The 20812-nt window shown below is 40.5% G+C and overlaps 1 protein-coding gene across 2 annotated transcripts in view; it reads left to right on the top strand.

Moving 5' to 3' along the window:
- Window positions 1-18944, top strand: part of TMEM163 (transmembrane protein 163) — a 96354-nt gene extending 77410 nt beyond the window's left edge. For both annotated transcript variants that reach the window (XM_069861534.1, XM_069861533.1), the window contains 3 exons: window positions 12212-12323; window positions 16029-16170; window positions 17556-18944. In XM_069861534.1, coding sequence (XP_069717635.1) covers window positions 12212-12323; window positions 16029-16170; window positions 17556-17616 — 315 coding nt within the window. In that variant the 3' untranslated portion in view covers window positions 17617-18944. The remainder of the gene's footprint in view (window positions 1-12211; window positions 12324-16028; window positions 16171-17555) is intronic.
- The last annotated feature ends 1868 nt before the right edge of the window (window positions 18945-20812 follow it).

Genomic DNA, 20812 nt, shown 5'->3' with positions numbered 1-20812 from the left:
TTTGCATCAAAGCTTCACCCTGCCAAGTACCATTCTCAACACATTGCTAGAAAGAAACCTAAACACTTCTCTTACAATCAGGAGATGGAGGCAGAGCTGGAAAAAAAACCAAACCCAAAACGGATTTTCAGATTTTTACTTGTAAGCAGTGCAGATGACCTACTGAGTCCTGTGCTCTCATGGGAACTTCCAAGCAGCTGGACAACTACAGAAACTTATTTTCAGTACTTTAGTGAAATTCAAGCAGTGATGGATAGCGTCACACAAGCCCATGCACTAACACATTACTTAATTGCAGCCAGGTGCAGTGTTCGGCTGCAAGTGGTTCACGTCCTCTTTGCGTTTTACTTTTCCTTTTTTCCCAGTCTTTATCGTTTACTGCCTCAGCTCTGCCAGCATAACACCACTTGCAGTTGTTCACCACCCTGGTTCTGTCAAAATTATCTAGGTTAGTTTAAACACTTTTAATAATAAGTTCTTAAATCCAGCCAAAATGTTTTGACAGAACTGGGTTGGGGAGTGAGCATGGGTACCATTGTGCCAGCAAGGGAAATCCTGATAAGGGTGAGGGGAGACCCTATGGTGAAGGCCAGTTACAGGGCAACCTCCTAGCTTAGCTGTACCCAAACAGTGCATCTGCCTACAGTTTGACTCCTGTTTAGTGAGAAAATGAGTTACATGGTCTTGACTGTGTGAAACAGAAGTACAGTAAAAATGGAGGCTGTAATAATAATTAAAACACCCATTTGGTGAGTTGATGGTAGCATAGATCAGATTAATTTGGATGTCTCAGTCTAATTCATTGAGGACAAATGCCCTAATAAGTCCAGGAGTAGGAACCAAGTTTAAATGGTGTGACATCCACACCTTACTCTTCCATCATTACGGGTACTGACCCCAGGTGAGGTCTGTTTCCTACATGGAGGGATATGTCTTCTATTTGTAGCATCAGCGTTACCTATGACTTGCAGCCAGGTGGTACTTCCTCATTTTATTTTTTGAAATGCATTTACAGCAGGAAAACGTATGAAAGCAGAGCTACAGAAAGGTATCCCTAAAGAGGAATTCCCATTGCATTTCAAGTGTCATCGTAGAATAATTTGCACAGATCCATTTTGTCACAGATTGCCTTAGACTCGCGCTTCGGTGCGCTAAAACTGTGTTGAGTAGGTAAAAGCTAGGGTGGATACTGCTTATTTTTGACCCAGTATGAGGGTAAGTAGATAATTTTGTTCCTGTCGCATCAGGCTGACTGTTCCCGCTCGTTTAGGCACTTAAGTACTATCAGCCATTTGAAAGACATACCTGGCAGGGCACAGACTGTGGCTGCTAATGGCAGAGTAAAAGCCACATGCACACACGTAAAGGATTTTCATACCTTGCAATTCTGCCTGGAAAGTAGGTTAGAACAAGGCATGAAAAAAGATGGTGCTTCTGTTCTGTGTCTCTTAAACGATATGGCAAGGATACTCGTTTCAAAGTCTTTGAGGACATCTCCCTGTGGGAAACTGATTCAGGAAGGGTTGCATGACAGGTGAAATATCACTGAGAATAACATGGAAAGAAAACAAGGAGACCTTTTTGAGCTCCTTTTACCTCATTTAGCAAGCATTATAGCAAAGGTCCGGCTGCAAGTAGTAGCCAGCGAGATGTTATACCTGAGAGTTGCTACCTTAACAATATTTTGGGGAAAAGGATGTTGTTTAGCAGACTTTTCAGTTGGTTTAGCTGTTCTTGAATATGATGCTGACTTTCTGTTAGTATAATGCTTTGTTAGGGGCTCCATCTCAGCAGAAACAGTCACTTTTCCCAGTTTGAGTCTTTGCTAGTCGAGCATGTTCCCAGGTAACCTGCAGCTGCCCAGGCAATATCATGAGCGTCTTAGAAGAGTGGAAATCCGCTCAAATTAAATCAGTAAGGGGCAAAGTTTCTGCTTCTACTCTTTTATCTAGGGTGCTGTCTTCTACTTCTTAGACCACCAACGAATAATTGCCAATAGAAATAATTTCTTTGCTGTGTTACTGTGTAATTTAGCTGTGATATATGGATGTATATGGAAAAAAACCCCAGAACAGCATTTTCTCTTAATGGGTTTTTGCATAGCAGTGAAGTAACCAGTTCTGCATCAAAATAGTGACCTGAAATATTTTCTGATGGTGATTGCTGTATTACTGAGATTTCATATTAAGTTGATGATCTGATACGAGGGAAGTATCCTAGTGGTGTGTGCACGAACAGAACATGAAGATGAAGGGAAGGTAGCGTAATTCTACTGGAGTCCCAAACTGGGGTAACACTGGAGTGAAGAGCTCTGTGCTAGATTAAGAGGATGTATTCTTCTATATAAGTTTCATATGTGAGTCATAGTCGCAGAGTTCTTGGGGGTTTTTTTGTACAATTTTTTTCTTTATTAGTCTTCCTTGAAACAAAGGTCATTGAAATGTGGGTACTTCAAGGCATCTTGTGAATGTTGGGATGTGTGACTTCAATCTTAAGGGAGATAATGGGGATAAAACCCAATTGGAAAATGTTGTTCCTGGTATTCAGGTGCTGAACGCAAAGCTAATGTTTTCAGTCTTGAAGACAGAAATGGTTTGGAACACATTGCTCTACTGTTTGTGGGGGATTCAATTGTAACACAGTTAGTGCAGAGCAACATGAGTGGCTGCATCGGTCTCAGAATGGTGAAGTCTCTTCTTACATCTTAATTTGTGGTAAACGTCAGTGAATTTGTCAGAATTGAAAACTGGAAGCAGTTATGATTTCTCTTGTACATTTTAATTTGTGTAAATTTTGGAGAAAATAGTATGATATGGACAAGTTTAAGAAATGGAACAGATCAAGCAATTAAGGATCCGCCTGCTAATTGTAAGATGCTGTGATTAAAATTCTGAAATCATAGTCAGTCACTTCTGAAATATTCTGGATCAATCATACAAAGCTTATTGCATTTCTTGTGGCATATGAGATACATTGGTTACTTACTCTTAACATGCATGTAGCAAGAAAGAGGTTTCCTTGGAAAGAATTTCTGAGGTCTGTAATGTAGAGATTCTGTTGTCCTTGAAGTGGGTCTCAGAAGAGTTGCTTTCATGAAAATGCTACCAGTAAGAAAAGATACTATAAAATTCACATGACTAGGAAATAATTTGGAATGCTTTTTCGAATGTTTTGAACACAGATTTTATTTTAATTGTGTGGGCATTCAGAAACAGCAGTTTCCAGTGTTTCTGTCATTTCATAGGATGATTTCAGCCGTGGGTCTGACAGTCCTCAGCGGGATCCAGAGAACCAAAAGGAGAGCGACAGCTTTACAAGTTAGTGGCATTTCCAGCTCAAACCCACCATCATGTTGATGTCCACAAGTTCTTGTTAGACTGCAGAGAGGAGCTGCTTAATTTACAGGACAGGAGCTCAGGTTTAGCTCAGTCGGGCATTTTTCATTCACCTATTTGAATTCTCTCTTATACTTCATGCCAAACGTAATTTTGTTGAAACCCTGTGAATGACAGCACTCCTGATCTGCGCTGGCATAAAGGAGAGGTCAATTAGAGCTCCCCACTTGCTGCATTTCTTAATACTGCTTTTGCCTTTCTTTTCTGCTTTTGTTCGTTTTAGCACTTTCTAGTGCTTCTAGTGAAAAGAAGGAATACACAGTGTATGTCACTACACGTGCTTTCAGCACAGGCAGGCTTTTCTGTAATGGTTTTAAACACTTCAAAACCTTGGGAAACACAGAAATGGTGTATTTCTCATTTTAGTTCCTTTGCTTGATACACCAAGGACTGCAGTTACCTTTGAAATAGCCTGTAAGGCAGAATATGGATGACTAGATAAATTACTTGGTTTAAAGTATGGATGATTTTAATGATGAACATTTGGAATTTTGACTCCTGGTAGTGTTTGTGCTTTCTATGTACAACAGGCACCATGGCCATACCTGTCATTGGTTGTTACTAACCTTCCTCATACCTTTTTTTTTTGGTTATCTTATCATTTTCAGATGGAGACACTGCAAGAGTCCATAAGATTAGGGGTCACCAGGGCTTTATACGATATGTCCAATCTTACAAATTACTATTGAGCACCGCGTTGATATTTTTATAGTACCTTAAGTGGAGATTCCACCTCCTGTAGTTAATAGTGAGTTCAGAAATTGTCACTGTTAGGAAAGCTTAGAGTTTTCCCTGTGCACAGTACTTTGTATAATAATTAAAGAGAAGCCTGCCCTGAAAAATGACATCCTGTGTCAGGAGAGTTGGCCAGTGAATTAATTATACACTTACTACATAATTCTATATTTATATTAATTCTAAACTACTTACTATCATGGGGAAAAGCTTCCTTTCAAGTAATTGAGATATATATTAATCCTGAGGGTTCAGAACACAATACCCTTGTGCGAGCGTTTTCAGTATTTGGGTTGTAGAGCAGTGGTTTCCAACAACTGATCCAAAGAATTGTATTGCTTATTGTGTTTATAAATGAAATAATTCATGAAGTGATGAGCTACAGTGTTGATGATAAGGTAGGTAGAGAAGAAGTATTGTGCCTGAAGGGATCTGAAGGAGTCAACTGAAGTCTGGAAGCCGTCAATATTGAATATATGCAGTGTGAAATGTAGTGGATAGTAGTGAAGTATATTTTCTAAGGTTTGGATGTTACTTTTAGTGAGTGTTAGAAAACATATTATGGATCTCTGATTTCTGGACAGAGTACTGAACAATGAGAATAAAGCTTTCGTGTCCCTTCCAGAGATGATCTGTCTGTCATCTAACCTTACCTTGCATTTGCAGAAATGCTTTGTTTTCTTTTAGAGGAGAATCTTTCTGTGTGTGTAGGTGCTGTTTGCGTGCATCAACACCCATGTGCAAGTCGCTCTATCAGGCTGTGACTTCCATTCTCATTTGCCTAAAAATATTTTTAATTAAAGCTTTCTTATTTTATGAAGTTAGAGATGTGGTGACATTTTCCACTTGTCTTGAGCCATGTTGGGGTTGGAGGAAATCTTACTATTTCTCTCCTATTCTTATCATATAGCCAGGATGCTGAGATATTTGGGTCCTGTAAAAAAAGGAGATAGACGTGTGCTGTGTAGAGCCCACACACTGCCCCCAGCCCTTTACAGAATTTAAGGGGTGCTGTCTTAGTCTTTCTGTGCATGTGCTCTACAGTGGAACTGCCCAAACACTCTGCACATGTTTGCAATGAGGAGTAGCTGAGAACACTCTATTGTACACCTGGAAAACTTGAAAAAATATGGAAAGATCACAAAATCCAAAGAAAACAATTTTTTTTTTGTTTTGTTACAGGAAAGAGAGATGTACCCTTAGTGTGTGGGAACTTTATGGCTATGACTTACACTTCTTTCATGATCTATTTTTATATAGCTGTGAATCTCTTATATAGCTGTGAATCTTTATTCTTTTAGGATCTGCTTCAGCGTGACATGCCGCAGTTATTATTTCAGTTTCATGCCATTGACCCCTAAGGAAATATTTTTCACTGATCAGCTTTTTCTCCCTCCTCCCCTCCACCCTGTTCTGTTTTTCTTTGTTCCTAACACACTTACTGGAAGTGTTAGAAGAAGTAGGCCAGCTGCTCTTCTTTCTGGGGTGTTTGGAATTAAGATTTTCGTTGTTGTTCAAAACACCTAATTTACAAAGCTAATCAGTATTTGGCATTTGGAATATAAAACCTTTGTTCTCTTTACTCTTCCACTTAACTTGAAATGGATATTTCTCAGATCATGTGATTTAAGGATTTTTTTTTCCTACAATGTCGAGTGTTGAACCTAAAATAGAATCACTTCTTGTTGGCTCAGAAATTATTTACTACCTTTTTTTTTCTGCTAGCAATCAGATTCAGAATTTTCCCCTATTGTTACTCACAGCATTTGTTCTTCAACCTATGTTAGCCATAATAAGATAATTCCCACTAGGAAAAGGAATTACCATTCCTTTATTGATGTTTCAGTGAGCTACATCCACAGCCAGCTCTGACCCTGAGGATTTGGTTTGCAGACGTTTCATTATAAAAAGGAGGGGTAGCGATATTGCATATGGTTGGTGACTTAATTCTTGGTTTTCTCTGTAAATTTCAGTGATGTTTTTGATGTTTTGTTAACAGAGAGATGTTTTGTTAATTGAGAACAGGCTTTGAAACTCAAATTAAGCATAGGTTTTGAGCATTGTTTTGCATTTGCTAATGTTAATTCTTGCCATCTCCCCAACAAAAATCCTCTTTCAATTACCCCTTTACCTTCTTCATGTCAATTACTGAGTATTCTTGGATGGCATAAATATAATTTAGTTGTAAATAGTGTGTTTTATTTCGACTGTTGCCACAAAGAATTCGCAAACCTTTTCTTGTTTATTAAAGAAGCCTAAAACAGCCCAACCCAACCACACTGAAAATGACCATTTTAATTTCACCTGGGGTTGTAAATCAATATCCATTTACTATTCAGTTACTGCTTGCATTTCCCTAGGTAATAGTATAACACATGTAATGTCAATGCAGTTTGGCGTTTGTCCTCATTAGTATGGCAAAGGACACTTTTTTTTCTGGGGGGGAGAGTAAGCAAGCTTCATGCCATATTTCTGACATTTCCTGCAGAACAAAGAAGGAAAAATGTAATCAGTTTGTGTACAAAAGACGTGCAGCACATCTGATGTGGTGCCTCCCGTGCTTTTACAGATGAAGTCACTGGAAAGATTAGGCTGCATGTAATTCTATCGTATGGTATTGATCAAAGATGAAGTGGGAAGCTATGGGTGGCACAGAGCAGCTTTATGAATTCTAATTTATTTAATAGTTTAATAGTTCATAATAAATACATCATAAATACATTTCACAATGACAACAGTTGAATTATAGGTCAATAGAAATATAGCAAATAATTCGTATGATTGTATACACAAAATATATGGCCTTATACATACTTCCCTATACATTTCTGATCTCATATATATACATATATACACATATATATATATATTATTGCTTACCATAGAATCATGGAATGGTTTGTGTTGGAAGGGACCTTAAAGGTCATCCAGTTCAAATCAAAGTACTATATACATTGATTATACATTAGCATCCTGTTTTATAACTTTTACCTATTATATAAGATTGGATGTTTGCCTTAAATGATTGATTTAACCCTAAGACCCGTGTGCTTCTTACAGGGTTGTGGATGAATGTTGTGGATACCTGAGCTAGCTGGTTAGGAAAAACATACCAACTGCACTTCACTCTTGGTTCAAGTGGTTGGTGACCAGTCTTGTTTTCTGACTGCACCACACGGTGATAAGAAATAAAAGTTGGCAACTGCTCGCTGCGTGATAGGATGTGTGAAATGTATTGCAGTCCCCTATGAGTTGGAGAAATAACAGTGTCACTGGGGAGACACTTCTGAGGTGGACAAATACCATTTAAAATGATGTTTTATAGCTGTTTGATGCTAGAACAATGTAGGTGAATTCTAGGAAAATGGGCAGCATGAGTGATCTCAGAGTTTTGAGTAGAGCCTTTGCAGGAGTCCTAAGGTCACCTAAGATAGTTCTCTGGAGTCCACAGCCCCATGGTTCCTGGCCCTGGTGGCCCTGCTGCAGCTTTTGGCACAGCCAGTCTTTGTTACCTGTTCCTTGAAGAAATGTTCTGTGCTGTGGAATTGCTTTGTCACTGCACTTCAGCACCAAAGGTATAAGTTTAAACATTCATAGGATTTTTTTTTGTACTAATAATAGATCTTTATATCTCCATGTGAGGAGACCGTCTCCTGCTTGAGTCAGACACTGGGCTGTAGGTTTGTTTTCTGACAGTGAAGTGCAATTAAAACTCTTGTCCCTTTTGAAGTTAGCTGGTGAGAAAGACCCTCCGGCTTCCCAGAAGCTCCCTCTAGACTGATTACATCAACTATTTATTACTTGGGAGAAAGTATGATAGAGGTTTGGACCTTTTTTTTTTAAAGTATTTATATTAGAAACATCTCTGTTACTGTCTATATAAACAGAATCCTTCAGGGGGATGGGGGCAGGGGGAACCAGTCCTTTTTGGTTAAGTAACATGCCGTGCAGAGTGGCTTTCAGTGATCTGACAGCCAGTGGTCCTAGAGGATGTGAGAGCTGCTGAGGGAGCTGGGGGAGCATGAGGCAGCGGAAAGCGTGTGGGGATGGGGAGTGGGGTGACAGCGTGACCTGACAGGCACTGCAGAGGATGGTGACCAGTCACCTGGATTGAAGAAGGGTCATTGGCAGGACCTGTGAGACAGATGGCGAGTTGCAGAGATGGGCAAAATGAATATTTAACGACATGAACTCTGTTCAGTTTGAGCTGGCCGTGACAGTGCTTCTGCCAACAGCATCAGGAGTGTCCCAGAAGTGTGTCCCTACCTCCTCAGCCAAGATGAGAAAAGCTCAGCAGAGAAGAGGTGCAAGACCATGAGACGTCAGCTTCTCTGTGAAGGAGAAAAGTGGCCTGAAAAAGATGGTACCAGCAATTCCCAGCTCCTGGAGGAGCGGGGAGGTGGTTCAGCCTCCGGCTGGTTCACAGAGGAAGCTGAGGAGAGGGCAGAAGAGCAGAAAGAAACCTGCAGCTGTTGAGGGGCAGGAGGAGAAGCTTGTTTTGAGGTTCATACTAGAATGAGCTGCCAAGGAGGGCCAGAGAGGAGGGTTGTATGTAGTTTTTAATCGTGTTTTATGTGTTGTGACCGTGGGGGAGGGGCACTGAACATACCTTCTTCCTCCTAAACCGCTGAATACCTTTTCCACTCCAGACTGCACGTCAGGTAAAATGAGAATATTTTTATATCCCAAGAGTAGAAGTGAAAGGGATTTGATTAAAGAGAAGGGATGGAGGGAAATTGGTATAAATAATATATGAAATCATGGCAACATTTTAGGGTCAGAATTAGTGAGATACATTCTAGGGAAAGATTAGGAGCACAAATCAGCTCAAGTTTACTGACTAGGCTGGGAGTTGTGTTAAAATATCTCTACCTAACACTGAAGCATTCCCTGTGGCTTTTTTTAGTTTCTAAAACAGATTCAGAAATAGATCAAAGTCACAACGTTATCATCAACAAATTTGCCTTAAGGTTACTGCTGCTTTTAGTGAAATCTTTGAAAGTGGTGACAGAAAAGTTGTCACATTTTTGCAGACCCCTCTTGTCAGCTGCACTGGTGGGGACAATGAGTTCGATAAAGTGCAGGAAAGCTGCCTGCTGACTCCTATTGTTCCTTTCCTAGGATTGAAGAAAAGAGCATCCTAGGAAAGCTTTCGTTTGGGAAATTGTCACGGCATAAGATTTTGCATAAAATAAATCTTAAATAGGGGCATTGCAGCTATTAGAGTCCAGGATGGGCACCTTGCTTTATGTACAATGCCATTTTATACATGAAGCCGTCTAACAAGATATATGTGTCCTTTAATTGATGCCTCATGTACAGTGTAGTAGTAATGAGGGACTATGATGAAAAGAAATGAAAAGAGCTTTATTTACCACACTGAGAAGCCTTTATCATATGGAAATGACCAGAATTTAAATTTTTATCATCTGTCACAATTTGCTGCTGCTTTAATTAAAGTAACACCAAGGATGTGTACAGTGAGCCTGGCTGGATGGGTTTCGTGCTCTTAATGACTGTCAGATGGGGAGGCAGGGGTACAGCGAGGGCAGGGCTGCAGGAGGATCCGGAGGGAGATGGTGCCAGATGGCCAGGCTTATTTTATTAATTTAGGTCTCCATTACAGCTTCTTTTTTCTTCATTTCTCCAAAGGATGAGTTAGTTTAATGGGAATGGCTTCACAGCCACAGTATGACTTGTTTAACTCTTTGGAGACAGCAGCCCTCCCTCTGTTGAATCCCACCATCCTAAACCAGTTCCAGCTTCTGATCATGGCATTAAAGCAGCGCCAAGCCAGTGTTTTGAGCCATTTCTCTCCTGTCACTGCCTTACTCTGACAATGTGTTGCAGGGCTTCACTACCTGTTTTGGGCTGATCTCTTAACATCTGCAAAACCTTCTTGTTAGCAGCAATTACCCTCGGTCATCTTATTCCAGCTCTTGGGTGCCCGGACACCTAGAGAGCTTAGCTAAGTATGGAGGAAAGTGAATTTATAAGATTTTTTTATTATTATTTTTTCCTTTTCGATTTTGCCTTCGTGCGGTGTGTGCTGAGTTTCTGCAGCATCTGTCGCCTCCCCACGGTGGTTGCCAAAAGCTGCACATGGCTGGGAGAGTGATTTAGTGCAGGTACTACAGAGATCTGCAGTTTGAGAGATTAAAGAGAGGAATAACTTCTTCTGCAAATCTGTTCAGCACAGTCTAAAGCAAGAAACTGCTGAGGTGTAGCATGGAGCATGTAATTCTGCTTCAGATTATTCCAGTGTCTTACACATATGCTGTATGTTAAATATTACGTAAAATATCTAATAAAATCTTAGATGAGATGAGATAAAATCTCAATACCAATCTGAATTTGACAGACTAGCAAAGTTAAGTCTTTGGGCATGGTTAATATACATTTTTGAGAAAGGTACACACAATTTAGATGCATGTATTTGACAAGGATCTCAAATTTCAAGTGATTTTTGCAAAGCTTATCCAGACTTTTTGAGCTTCGTTGTCATTTCAGATCTGAAAGCTCCTGACTTCCCTTGTTAGGCTGTCAGCAAGTACATATTCCCAGCCCTTCCTTAGTCCTTCCCTACCACTCAAAATTGCCTGGGTATTTTCCAGTCATTTAGTTAGAATAATTTTACAAATGCATTTTTATCCTACCTTTACTCAGTACTTGAGTTTTGAGTTCCCACTGCTTCTATTTTACTCTCTTTCCCACAGTGCATTTTGTCGTAATATTCAATATTGTACCAGGAGGAGAGAGAGAATGAGAGAATGACTGACAGCAAATGAAGTAGACTTTGAAAATTATATGACATAAAAAATGGTATAAAACTATATTGGATGATTTATTTAGGGATGTGAGTACATTATACCAGTAATCTAATTCCCTGTATCTTCCTAAGCAGCTTTCAAAACCATTTTTTTTATTTCTTTGAGTTTTGAAATTGCTGCTAAAATAATGAAAATGGATGGAGCTGATGATGAATCATCATGACAGTGTTTACTATCAATGGGGATTTTTGCCAGAGTGTTTTAATCAGTAACAAGGTCCCAATGGCACTGGCCCACTTAGACCTGCAGATAAAGAAATATATATATATATATTCTTGCGATTTTCTTTATTTGACCTGATGTTGCAACAGCTTAAATTAAAGCTTCTGTTAAGAGCAATAAACTAATCTATTTCCAAGCTTTGGAAACATGCAAGCGTGCCGAGAACTCGCTTTGGTTTCTGTGCATAGGCCATGGGCTGATGTACCCCTAGGGGAAGAAGGCACAGGGACTCCTTTTCCACACCTTATTGCAATTACAGTGTTTCAGCCCCCACGAGTATTTCCTCCCACCCCAGCCAGACACGAGATAGTCAGCAGAAAGAGGTAGGTGCCTCCAGATGCGATTTAGGAGGATGTGTGAACAATAATTAGTTACTCTTACTTGCCCTACATAGACAGGGAGCTTTCTGTGGAGGGAGCCTGGGGAGCTTGTGTTATACATTCAAATTAAGCAATGTGGGTATTTCTGTAGCTGTGAAATGGAAAAATGGAAAATTTCTTTCCTGTGAGAGCCAAACCTGACTCTGCACATCAGTATCAAAAGCCTTATGGATGTAGCTTGGACCAGACTTTACCTTAGGAGAAGGAGACCAAACAAAACCAAAGCAAGTGCAGAAACAATATTAAATGGTTATTTCTCACACAAGAAATCAACAAAGGGCCAGTAAGTGGAATTCTATTCTCAAGTCTTTATCCTTTGTGTGGTGACTTTGTTGCTGATTATATTAGACACAAGATGATCAGGCGTTCTGCAGTCAGCCCTGCAGGTCCATAACCTCCTGATTCTGAGGAGTTTGGGTCAATTCAAAACTTGTTGGTTGGAACTATCATTAATTATGTTTGCAAAAGCAATTACTGACAGCAGTATAAGCAAAATGAGCACCAGCTGTTGTGGAATTCATAACTCAGGAAATCTTTTTTTCAGGTGGTATGCTGGTCCAAATAATTGCACAATAACTAGGTCTGTTTGTCATTTAATATCTGGGGCATGACCAGAATACAAACTAATATCTGACATCTTTTCTTTCAGGATGATTTTCTGTATAGTGTCTCCGTTCTAAGTGGAATCCTTTGCACTATCTTGGCAGTAATCAAATTTATGCTGGGAAAGGTCCTTACAAGCAGAGCGCTGATAACCGATGGTGAGTGTGAAGTTGATTCTGTTTCATTTATTAACTCTTCCAGGGAATGTTGTAGACAGAAAGGATATGAGTGACCCTCGCACACTGGCAACTGTGAAAGCGCTGAAGTAAGAAGGCCACTGGGAAATAGAAAAAAACCCTCCAAACCTTAGAAAAGCATGTGGTACCACTCGCCTCTTACATAGATACCTCAGCTGAGGTTTGTCTGGGGAAGCTGAACAATTAATGTAAGCAATAACAGTGAGTCAGAGGTAAATTTAGGTGTGTATTCGTCAGAGGTTAGACCTCAGAGCAGGGCTGTGACACCAACTTACGCAGGTTTCATTAAGTCACAACTATCCTCACTGCCTAGGCCTGGTAAACAAGTTTATCTCTGCAGTCGAAGCTGCAGGCAACGCCTGCCTGCCTGGAGCAGGAATCAAAGCCAAACAGCCACCATTCATATGAACCCCTGTAGATGTATTTGCCACCGTAGTGCTTTTCCTGCTGCTTGCTCAGTAGAGCTGGTGCAGCATCATGTGTATAAACCAAACCTTTGCCTTCCCACTTGTCTGCATCCTTCTGGCCCTGCTAAACACAAGGTGTTGTGTCCTTAGAAGACCTCACTGCCACTCCCACACTGGCTCAGGTGTTCACCTGACCATGGCTGTTTGTAGAGTCGTATTTTCAAGGTAGGTTCAGATGGGCCTCTTATGGACAAGGCTCAAACTTGTGGATCTTCACAAAGCCACTGGGATCTGCTCTGCAAACAGCTGAGGCCACAGGGGTGGTGGAGATTTCACAGCACCCTACAAATCCCTACCAGATTTTATCTGCAAGCACAGGACAGTTTAATTCTGTGTAAACATACACGGTAGGGTGTTAATGATTCATGGATTGTGGTACAGAAATTATTTTTCTCTGCTAAAGATTTTACTTTAAGGAAATTCAGTTTTCAGCTTACTCTAGGGATAGGTACAATTGCTTTATTTTAAGTAATTTAAGCACACTCAATTTTTTTTGGTGATGTCTGATGACACATGTTATCATAGAATCATAGAGTAGTGTGTGTTGGAAGGGACCTCAAAGATCATCCAGTTCCAAACCCGAAAATCTCCTGAATAACTTGAGCTCTGAATCACTCCTCTGTCTGACACAAAAATATCTTACCCCATAATTACATCCTTGTGCTAATTATATTGCTACTGAGCTGGAGATGGCTCATTCTTTGATTAAAAAATTTAGGGAATAAAGTATACAATTACCTCGGTCTGCGTTTTATCTCTCTTTTCTCCCCTTAGCAAATGCAGGAGGCTGATCTTACTGTGTGTGGTTAAATATCTTCTTTCACAAGATATATTTACATATATACTTCATTTATTAACAATCAGGAAGAGACAGTGTGATTCAGCAGCTGAGACAAATTTAGCACTCCCTTGCATATCTTTTCAAGGGGTTTTCTGTTTCCTGCTAATTTACCTCCTGTGATCTCTGGCTGCAGACCAACAAACTGCCTAGAATAACAAAAACATACATTTTTCTTCCTGAAAAATAGGTTTAATTTTCAAAACAGCAAATTTTCTTTTATGTCTATCAATCTCTACTAATGATATTTTTAAACGATGATTTTGTTTTAGAGCAGGGCCTGACGACAATATCTCTTTAAAGCTTAATGGTATGAATTCTAGAAAGGCAAAATGTTATTTATACAATTTGTTTATAGCCAAAAGCCTTTTGGATAATGAAAACAGCTATTTCCTATCTTGAATTTTGTAACAGCTTGGAGGACAAATGCAGATATGTGACAGGAGATGTCACCCAACTTCCCTGTAAGTTTTTAGATACCTGTTTCCTTCCCAGGTTTAGCCACCTGTTTTTTCCTGTGCCAGCCTAACGCACAGAACAGAGTATGTGGATGAATACCTGCAGCCATTACATGATTCCCTGCCACACCAGCAAAGAGAAGTTTGACTGGATGACAGTCAGGAAAAGAAAACAATTTCCTTTGGAAACAGCTTTTAGATGATTTGGAACCACTAGCCAATAAGGGCAAGAAAAAGTATTATTCCTGCCTTTTCATATCGTGTTGCTGAGTTCTGACTTAAGATGGAGCAGGAGATGCTGGTTTAAATGTATAGTTTATTAAGTTATACTTAATATTCTTTATATACAGTATACGTATATATTTCATCAACGTGCCATAGCAGTACAAATTACCTTGCCTGGGTTAAAAATGGTCAGGATTCTTCTAGACTAGAGTGTTGACAGAGTAACTGTGCCTATACTGGTTTAGCAGTCCTGGTGTAATTGATCCAATAATCAGGAACTGACATGCAGTGCCTGTGGTACCAACTGCAGAAAGCACTGTCACAGCCCCCCAAAAAACTCAGCTCCTTTTTCTTTGCAGGACTGGAAGCCCAGCAGCTTTGTGTGCCCATTCTGCCACAGACAGACGTGCTACATAACACGTGTTTTTCCCTTGCCAGGATTTCCTTTGAGTCAAAGTACCTCCTGACAGGGTTCTGCTGAATTTTTATCACAATACTGATGATTTATACAAGTATTTCAGCTACAGGTACACCTAGGAAAGGTCAATTTTTAGCTACATCCTTCAGAAGGACTTAACGTAATGTAGGTAAGGACTGGCTGTGAGAGGTCTGGATCAGAGGGGACATTTGGATAAGTGTCATGTATGGAATTGTTGGCAGAACTGGAAGAAAACACTGTTAAAGTGCTGTAAGAAGCAGCTGACCAGCAAGAAATACAGAATATTTAGAATTTGATTTTTCATTTGCCAACTAGGTAAATATTACACGTATCTACTAAATGAATGCATCAATGACTTTTTTTTTTTTTTAGAACAACAGTGGTGCCTTTTGTGTTATTGAGACAAAAAGAATCAGAAAAGGAATTTGAGGAGAAAAACTGAATATGAGCATTCAATTAAAAAGATCCCAACAATAACCAGTTACAAACAAGAGTTGAAGGCAAAATGGCATTAATTAAATGCTGTGGGAAAAATTTGAAGAGGGAATTTGGAGACAAAAAGAAAGAGTTTAAAGAGGAAAGACATCTAAAAGGATGTTCAGAAAAGTTGTGAATAACAGATAGGATCTGTCTAAGGCATAAATGGAAAATATTCCTAGGCTTATCCTGTATGTTTTCCTTAATGCATTCAGCAGTGTATGCAGCTTTAAGCTATAGTCCAAATACGTGTAAAAAAACACATGGAATGGGGTAAAAAGCTTCACGAGGTGTCTGCAGTATTACTGGGCAAACCCATTTTCCTTTTTCTTGAGCTACCTGGGGCTCTTGGGGCTCCTGGACTCCAGCTTGCTCTTTTTTTAGAGAAAGTGAGAGCCTTTGGGTACTTTACAAAGTGGCCTTGGAAGTTCTAATCGGGAATATTAGCAAATGTACATGAATTAGGAAGAGGCTCTTGGAAGATGACTGGGATGCAGTAGTCGTTCTCAGGGCTGCAGCCAGCCAGCTACTCTTACAGCTCAAAAAATACTTCATTCCTGACAATAAGCTACACAGAGAGAGTGCTTGGCTGGCAGAGGCAGCGTGTGGCAGGTCCAGTAGTTTGAAGGAATATTGCAGTCTAGAAAATTAGCATCAAGAGGTAAAAGCTGGTATAACAACACCTTGCCTCCCTACAAGATGGTTAAAGCAAGTTCCTTGAGGTCTGGATCTTTCTTTAATTATGTTTTCCCCCCTTTCTAGGTTTCAACTCTCTTGTGGGTGGAATAATGGGATTTTCCATCCTTCTTAGCGCAGAAGTTTTTAAACACAATTCTTCTGTCTGGTTTCTGGATGGCAGTATAGGAGTTTTAATTGGACTTACAATATTTGCCTATGGAATCAAGTGAGTATCTCCTGCCAGCAGGTATTTCAGTGTGTACAGCAGATGGGCTGTCTGTTTGAAGTAATAAGCCGTAGCTCTTAAGGGCTTATACAACTCCAGTAAAATCAGTCCTGGAATTTATTAATCTAGCTGCCAGTACTGATGCAGAGTGTGTGAAACGGGGTAGAAGACTGTGTGTCTCGTGTAGAGTTGGAAAGAAGCTGGGACATAAAAAGAAATCGGAATAATTTTTACAAGTGTTTTGAATACCTGAATTTGGAAATACAGGCTGTGAAATAGTTCAAAAATGATCACAAATCTCTAATAAAAATCACTCCATGCTGCTTTTATGGCACATTTCTAAGCACTGTTTTTTTTCCAGAGGAAGTCTAGGTTAAAGTTAAGGTGCCCAAGTTTAAAGAGTGGCCTTCGTGGTGATTTCCATCCTGGAAATCATGAAAACCTTCATGGAAGGTTAGCCAGTCATGTTTCAAATGCTGTTTCTATTGAATTTTAAGATACTTTCTTGATTCCTGACATCAGAAGTAGAATAAAATCAAATGAAGCTCTGCTACCGACTTCATTGTTGCTATGATTTCCTGTGGCTACATGGAATCATAAGAGAAAGGGGAGATGTAGCATCTTAGTTAATTGGAATGGTGCCTGTTGAGAAGCAGACCTTGGCCAGGCTGTAGCAATCCGTCAGCTGGAAGCTGTGTGGCTTTTTTTTTTTTTCCTTTAAATTGGAAAATTAAATTAACATTTTAATGAGGAATGCCATTCTTGGAAAAATCACTATGGTCACTATTGCCATTGTAAAACCAGCTGTTCTGGAAAATGGCAGAGGCAAAGCCATACAAAATTATTCCTTTTAAACATACAAAGTAGCATCAGAAACAGTCTGTACAGACACTGAAACTCATGCTGCGTACCTGCCATCAGTCTGCTCGACTGTGTGCTCAGCCTTTGTGCCACCAGGATGCAGTGAAGCCTAATGAAGGATGAAACCAAACTCTGTTTTGGTATCTACTTGATTTTATGGCTTGTGATGCTACTGCAATTCTCTCCTACCATTAGATACCTTCTTCCAGCAGCCTGATGGGAGACAGGTTGATACAACAGTCCCTTTTCCACTCATCCCTCTATGGCTTCTCCACCCAAAACTGACTGCTGCCATGCATCCAAGGTCCCTAAAGGAGAGCCCCTCGTCACGCAGTTTGTTTTACACACCCCTTGGGGCAGGATTGATCGTGGGGAGGAGTTAATGCTGATCAGGAGAAAGCAAGATAAGCAAGATAAGGCTGTTAGTACACCCGAGTTTGTTTTTCTTTATAAGTAAATTGAACAGCTCAGTTTGGGGGCTCTCCTGTGTCTCTGTACCCACGCTCTTGTCCTTTTCTCTGCAGGTTGCTCATCGACATGGTACCCCGCGTGAGGCAAACGCGCCACTATGAAATGTTTGAGTGAAGATCCCCCCTCTCCTCTGTAAGGACTGTAAAACTACAGCATCGTACGTTTTGGCAAGTGGTGCCAATGGTATTTTACTAAATATGCAGTTTGTTTCCCGTGGTCTGTTTTTGTTGGAGTTTGTTTTAATGGGAAATCTCTCTGTAAAACTGGCATATGTGCACCCTGCTTGCGATTCAGTGCAACAGCAGCATTTTTTTTTTCAGTATGCTATTGATTCCTGTGACAATAGAAAACCTGCAGTTTGCAGTTTTCACCCAGCTGCCATGTTGTATATTCCAGAGTGAAAGTGTTCTTAATGGTGTGATAAGGTAAAGAAGTGCCGGGTTCGGATCTTGGTTTTTTTTATTTTTCCTCTGGCCTGTATTTTCCCAAACACGTGCTGTAACAGAAGTCCAACCCTTGCTAACCTCTTCGGCTGACAGAGCATCCTATGTAGAGTCTGGACACCAAGAGCTGTGTTGCTTCAAACACTTCAGTAGCTACTTCACCCCCTCCCTCATTCAGATAGACACACAGAAAGACCAGGCACAGACCTTTCTGTGATCAGAGAGATACTTCATTTGAATCCTAAATTAACCGAAACTATACCTCTTCGATTTCAATTCTGTTTTTTTCTTACCAAGACACCGTTCATAGCTTTGCATGGACCAATCAAGCACACACAGTATTACTGTACAGACCAAAGCCAAAGAGTCGTGCAAGGAAGAGGAGCTGCTTGAGGAATGGGATTCTCGTCTCCTGTTATGCTGTATGCAGATGTACCAGCGTGTGTGACTGTGTGGTTGCTCTGTAGTCTGACGATGGCACAGCAGTGGCTCAATCTGGTGGTGAGATACAGATCTATTTATTAGATTTAGATTGTCCTGTAAAGTGTTGCTCACCTTCCATCACACATCTTATCTATTACTTGATAGGAGGTTAAATTATCAAAGAATCTTGATGTATAATCAATAAAACTGGTATCTATTTTATACAGTATCTGTAAGTAACATTTGAAAACTATTTCCAGAATGTATCATAGGACAAAGTCTTCCTGTATAGTAGCCTATTAAACTGGATTCTCTGGCTATATCCATTTTCTCTTTATTTTATCTGTTCCAGGCTGGTTTTCACAGCACAGAACCAGTATTGTTGCTTCTGTTTATCACAGGTGGATAAAAAAAAAAAATAGACAGTGCCCTGCAGAGTTTGAAACAGGACCACGGTGAGTAGCCAAGTAGCTAGGAAAGGGCATTTCTAGTGACCGACAATAGCTACGTAAACTAGAGTAGATTACAATGAGTCTGTTCAGTGGGGACACTGATGTTTTATACTGGTGCCTTTTGATGCTAAAGCCGTATTTCCCATCGTATGCTGTTTAGCAAGTTCTCAGCCAGATCATTAAGGATCTTTAGTAAAAGCCGACTCCAAGGCATGTGTGTAGGAAAAGACCACCCCATGGTTTCACTGACCTGATGGTGCCTGTATGAGGTGCACAGACTGGAAAGATGATGCTTGATTCCACTTGAAACAGAAAATTCTTTATGGCAAATTGAATTGAGTTCTGCTACTATAGCTTCTCAACGTGTATTTTGGATCAACTAGAAAATTTGTATAAATAGTCGTGTGCAAACTTGATAATATTGTTGCTGTCAGTGCTGATGATGCTTGTGCCTTGCTGTCGCAGGACGATGTTAGAGGCCATCGTGTGTCACTCAGCAGTAAGATGAAAGTAAGTACAACGCCTGACAAAATAAAGGAGGTGCTTCATAAATGCATTCAGCAAGGACTCCAGAAAGACTGTAAAGTATAGAAGTCATCACTGTCCTCAGCACAGGTGGATTTTAAAATATCAAATACCACCCCGACCCCCTTTCTTCCTACGCAACTTCCTAATTCATTTTGCTTTTGCTTAGTCCCGATACTTTCCCTTTATATTTCTTCTCAAACTTAATTCCACAAAGTAGAACAGAGATTTTCCCATGGATTAACTACCTTTTATCAAGCATCCTGAAGATCCTCAGAATCCCAGAGCCTGAATGTAGCTGTATTAGACAGTTTTGTTAGTCTTATTAGTCATGTTTACCCTCTTCCACCTCTCCAGGGGCATTATTACTTCTCCAGTCCCACTGCTGGTTGTTAGAACGCTGCTTGGCAGCAACTGGAAGTGCTGCTCTGCAGGGCTGTGCCTCCAGCAGCCTGTTCAGAGCAGAGCCCAGAGCCAACTGCTTCTGAAAGAAAGTGAGAGGGTGTAATTGGTTGGGGCAAGATCCTTGGCTCCTGATGTAACCTTCGCAACACAGAACTCCTAGACCATTGAAAGCGTGGAGGGCATTTGAAACCCACACCCAGGCCAAACATTAAATAATTCTGTGAAAAAGCTGAGGGTGAATGGGAGCACAGGACTGTGCAAACGTGTTCATACATGAAGCAAGGTTAAACACTGAGTAAATGAACATTTCTTTTGGGAATTCCAGCATCCTCTTAGAGGGTGTTTGTAAGTACAGGCTCCAGCTGCGCAGCCTTTGAAAAGGACACGTGATTACACAAGTTAATCATACTTTTCTCTTATCATCAGATTAATTTAAGGCAATTGCAGGAACTTTTCAGGTACCACAGATGCTTCAAAGCATTTCTGATATTGGCAGGTACACACAAGAAAATAACTGAAATCCTTGTGATATGTAAAAGGAAAAAGACCAGGAAATAATGATACTCAGAAATGAAGGCAAATACCTGTTGATGAGGCCCCTGTAGCATCAGGGAAACTGTGGATGGTACATTACAATAGGAAAGAGAATAACTGCTTATCCACTCTCTGGGGACACTCTGCTCTCGCCAGCCACCCGCCAAAGGTAACAGTTTCTGTCATGGTTTTCTTTATTGAATGCCTGTGCCAGCTGATTTTTCAAACTATGAGATAACAAAGAGTGCTTGCAGCTACCCTAAGCAAGGGCAGACTTCTCAAAAGCTGAAATAGCTCAATAGCACTTGGACTAATCACCTGAAACTTGGCAGCAGCCAGCCTCGCGCTTTGCTTGGTGATCCCAGGGCACAGACCCTTGTCAGCACTGCCAACTCCTCTTTGTTGTGCACAGGGCAGAGGGAAGGAGCTTCAGTGTTCGTACAAGGAACAGCACCGGCCAGTGCAGAGGCTGCAAACTGGCACTTAATAAGGCCTGGCCAAACTCAGAACTGCAAATTAATCCCTGGA

Source organism: Phaenicophaeus curvirostris, chromosome 7, assembly GCF_032191515.1.
Source record: "Phaenicophaeus curvirostris isolate KB17595 chromosome 7, BPBGC_Pcur_1.0, whole genome shotgun sequence".
Taxonomy (NCBI): Eukaryota; Metazoa; Chordata; class Aves; order Cuculiformes; family Cuculidae; genus Phaenicophaeus; species Phaenicophaeus curvirostris.
Note: the sequence above shows the minus strand (reverse complement) of the source record. Positions and strands in the feature narration are given on the sequence as shown.